Source organism: Rhopalosiphum padi, chromosome 1 (assembly GCF_020882245.1).
Source record: "Rhopalosiphum padi isolate XX-2018 chromosome 1, ASM2088224v1, whole genome shotgun sequence".
NCBI classification, from domain to species: Eukaryota; Metazoa; Arthropoda; class Insecta; order Hemiptera; family Aphididae; genus Rhopalosiphum; species Rhopalosiphum padi.
In genome coordinates, this window is record NC_083597.1 from 71,262,295 (window position 1) to 71,267,080 (window position 4,786).

Genomic DNA, 4,786 nt, shown 5'->3' on the forward strand with positions numbered 1-4,786 from the left:
GGACGCTTCTCATTATTAATAAATATAATCTATTATATAATATAGGTACAATATATAATTTGATCTGACATAAAAAAAATGTATTTTTATAGATACCTATATGGATTATTTATTTATTTAGGTACATTAAGTACAGGAACCCAATTGACATATTTTAATTACCATTACATTAATGACATACCCATAGGCGATGCTATACCTATATTTAAAGTACGCTAAATAGCCAAAAAGCATTCTTTCATAATCTATAAATTTATTCACTTGAGAACCCAAGTTTAAAGACAACAAAATAACTAAATTTGCTATTGAAATTGATAAACATTAAAGTATAATCATTTTAGAGGAAAATATGTTTTAAAAAATGTAATGTGTACATTTAAAACAAACTATTCATAATTGTAGACAGTGGCGGCTATCCTATAGTAGAGGTGTAGCGACTGGCGATGTAAACAGTTTAGGATATACTATCATAGTTGGTAAATCAAAAATACTAATAGTATAAAAAAAATTGAATGTATTTCACATTAGAATTGTTTGGATATTTTAACTTTCACTTCTCAGTTCATAATTTAAATGAAAATGGTTGAGACATTTCCTGTTTGTCCATATTATAATTAGATAGGTCATAAATTAAGTTATAAAACTGTAACTGTTTTGTAAAATAAAAAAATAATAAAGGAATAATTGTGTTACTTTTAATTTAAATGAATAATTACAGGCCAATACCGAAGAATGCTCTCATAAATTTAATTTTATATTATACATAATTGTAAACATATTTTCTTTAATTTTAAGATGTCTGATCTTTTTCTTTTGCATCTTTTTCCTTCTTCTCTTTAGCTTTGGCTTCTGCTTTAGCTGCAGCAATTTCAGCTTCCATTTTTTCATATTCAGTAATAAGTTTCTCAACTTCATGTTTTTCAAGTATATTTGTGACAGTCTGATCATTTTCTCGTTTAAGTGTAGCCATTTCCACTAAAAAAAAAAAACATATCAATCAACTACAAATAATAATTGTGATATAAGGAAACTTTTTACTAAATTGTAGGTAATTTAAAGTTTGTTCCAAGATTAAAAAAAAGTTAAATATTATTCAAATTATTTTTGTATATTAATAAGTTTTTAACTAGGATAATAATGTTTATGACCTTAAGAGTTAAAACTATACAAATATGCCCATACAACAATCAAAATTCACATTAATATTATAAAAATAAAATATTCTATTATTCATTTAAAATATATAATAAATTTGTAATAATAAGTTACATATAATTAATAGTTTTTAAATAATAAAATTCATTTAAAATTTTAGATTCTAAGAGAAGCAATGAATGTGTTGGTTATAAAATCATTAGTAGTTTTTATAGATTCTGAGCAGAATAATGAATGATGAATTTATTAATTTTCTTTAATATTTGCTTTGACTTTAGAGATATCTAACTTAAAAATTCTCAGTTCTTATTTTTTTAATCAGGAAAGACAAACACAAAAAATAAGGAAAAACAGGAATTTTTATGTAAAAACATTTAAATACTAGTGATGGGTCGAACTGTTCGAAAATCGAACTTGAAAATATTTGTCGAACCTGACTTACTGACCACGATAGTTCAGAGACCAAATATTTGTACAATTCTTCAAAATTTATTTAAAAAAATAGAAATAATTAGACTATTGGCGATAGAAAGTTATAAACTGTAACAGGCACCTTATGTATCATTTATAATAATAATGATAAAAAATATTGAGTTCAAGTTCGAGTTCGACTTAAAATGATTCTAGGTTCGTTTCGGTTCGGTTCGGTAGAAAATATGAAGGTTCGGTTCGGTTCGAGTTCGAAAAAATAATTTAAAGTTCGGTTCAAGTTCGGTTCGATTTAAAAAATCAGAGTTCGACCCATCACTATTAAATACCTAACTATAGAATGTTTATATCATTTTTATTACACGACAAAATTTTAAAAATGTTTTAACTATTTTTGAATTATTAAGGCACAAGGCAAGAGGAATTTTCAATTTATATAAGTTTTTTTTAATCGTTGATAAAAATGTATTCCCCCCCCCTCGAGGTAAAATTTTAGAAAATTTAATACAATACTAATATTATTCATATATCTGTATTTAAATATAAAAAAATAAATAGGTACAATTTTTTTTATATATTTGAAGTGATTATTTTGACAAAATTCCTTAAAATCGAAAAAATGTAAAACTATTTTATAGTTAAAAATTCATAAAAACTTATAAAAGGTTCATCCATAAATCATAAAATCTAAAAATTGTATAAAGAACTTTTAATAGATATTTTAAGTTTCAATTTGGACGATATTACTTATTAATGTTAATTACTTTGTTATAATTTAAAAATATTATTTGTGGGATCTTTTAAGTGTTTTATATTATTAAGAATTCTGCTACATGCATTTTAGTTATACTCAAAAACTAATATCTAAAATTTAACTTATATTATTAAGTGTTTTTTATTATAATATATTTTTTTCCACAAAGTTAGGTCTCAACAGAGTAAAGGGCATAACAAATCTGTTATTTTTCCAGTTACAATTGAGCCTTTCATTATTGGGGGTTTTTGGTAGAGCTAACCACCCTACAGCATTATAAAACCAGATTACAAAGCAACCAAATAAAATGCCCGAGATAAAAAAATATGGAGCTTAAGGATTTTACGACAGGAATATTAAAATTTGAATGAAATTGATTGGATATTATAGAGATTATATAAGAAATAAGAGCATTAGAAGGAAACTTAAAAACTGGTAATTGGACTGTGTTTTGTAATGCTAATACTGGACCAGTTAGGTGTTGGTTTCATTGCAAATTACAGATATTAAGAATCAAGAAATGTAAAGCAGTAAATGAAAGAATTTGTTTTATAGAAATAGAATTCTGGTTTAACATTTTATTCATTAATAGGTATGTTCCCATCAAAGACAAAGAAGAGGTCAAGAACATTTTTTACAAAGATTTAGATACTATGTTTGACTTAATATTAAAAATAAATATAAACTCTCGGAGAAATCTTTTATTTATACGCTAGTTCAAATGATAAATAAAATGTAAAAGTAACTCAACAACAGACTTATTTAAAAAATAAGTTTATATCAACGAAAATGTACATTAATTTATGTTTAATATTAAGTATGAAAGAATTTGGAAATTTTGTCCTACTGAATCATAATGCAGAGAGATTAATTTCAATCTCTGAAAGTGAATAAAGATTTTTTTATCAATTTTCAATATATTATACCTTTATCAGCTGTAAGTTTAGTTGCATCCAAAGTTTTTGATAAAATTTTCACAGCCAATTTTTTTGCTTCATCTAAAGTCATTTGTCCTTCTTTATACTCAGTTTTCAATGATGCAATGGCAGCCTATAGTAAAATTTGATTGGTTAAATAATAGTAAGCTGTTCAATTAAATTAAAAATGTTTAAACATACGGCACTATTTGTTCCAATACAAGTTGCTTTCCAACCACAATAATTTCCACTAGGATCTGATTGGTAAAGTTGAAAACCATAATGTGAATCCCAACCCATATATAATATAGATACGCCAAACGGTCTTTTACCTATAGAATATTCAAATATAATAATTTAAAACTTTTTTGTTTTTATTTTTAAAAAAATACCTCCATATTGAGTATATGCTTGTTTTACATCACACAGCCATGAAACAAGCTGTTCACATGGTATAGAATCACCGTATTGCATACGATAACGTTCAGAAATAGAACGTAATTCACTAACCAAGACATTAGCATCAGCAGTAATACCAGCTACACTGCAAACCATGTCACTGGAAATTTAAAGTTAAGATATTTTAGTTTCAAAAAATGTAATTAAAAGTAGTTAAATTACTCATTTAATTTATAAATTTTCTCTGAGCCACAAGTTTCATCAAGCAGTTTATTCACATTTCGTTTTTCAGCAGCAAGGAGAACTCCATCATTTGTAAGTATGCCTAAACACGTACCAGCATGACTGATTGCTTCTATAGCATATTCAACTTGATATAATCGACCTACAACAAATAATATGGTGCATCATTTGATAGATTCATTACCTGAAGCTGGACATGAAAAATAATAATAATAATATAAAAACAACTATTAATATTACCTTCGGGTGAAAAAATAGTTGTTCTTGTATCATATCTTCGTGCCTAGAAAATAAGTTAATAAGAAAGTTAAAATAGTTTTATTTATTTTTAATAAAAAGTTACAAGATGATTAAAAAAGTATTATATAAATATATTTATATCTTATTACCATTTTAAAAGTATTAAAAGTAAAACTATAATAAAGTAATTGTAGTACAGCAGTATAATATTATTTAATAATTTTTGTAAAATAAAAATACCAACTAACTCATAATAAATTGTTGATAAACAATGACAATCCTTAAAAGTTGAAGTTTAAAATCCGGGAATTTTTAAGGTTAAATGAATAACGCAGAGTAATCTAGTTGATGTAGAACGTCTTTGAAATTTAAAATTGATGATAGGATGATAGAACTATCTAACTATGGTCGTAGATTATACCACGGCTTAAGATAGTATTATCATAGAATATTATTTGATATGGTTATATTTGATATTATATAACCAGGGACCACGATTAAAGATATACTTATTACTTAAGGTATATCTTTAATCGTGCCAGGGACTAAGATATATCTTGGTAATTGGTATATCTTAAATCTTTAATCGTGGTCAAAATACGATATCTTAAATTTTATACCCAAAAACAGCAAAAACCATGAGAATTTA

At 25.1% G+C, this 4,786-nt stretch overlaps 1 protein-coding gene across 1 annotated transcript; it reads right to left on the reverse strand.

The window, feature by feature from the left end:
• Positions 1-673: 673 nt before the first annotated feature.
• On the reverse strand, positions 674-4,436 carry LOC132917328 (proteasome subunit alpha type-4). Its single transcript, XM_060978028.1, has 7 exons — positions 4,287-4,436; positions 4,138-4,180; positions 3,877-4,039; positions 3,648-3,814; positions 3,457-3,587; positions 3,265-3,388; positions 674-975 (listed from the first exon to the last, which is right to left on the reverse strand). The coding sequence occupies exons 1-7, from the start codon at positions 4,287-4,289 to the stop codon at positions 791-793; spliced, it is 816 nt and encodes a 271-aa protein (XP_060834011.1). The 5' UTR covers positions 4,290-4,436; the 3' UTR covers positions 674-790.
• Between the last annotated feature and the right edge of the window lie 350 nt (positions 4,437-4,786).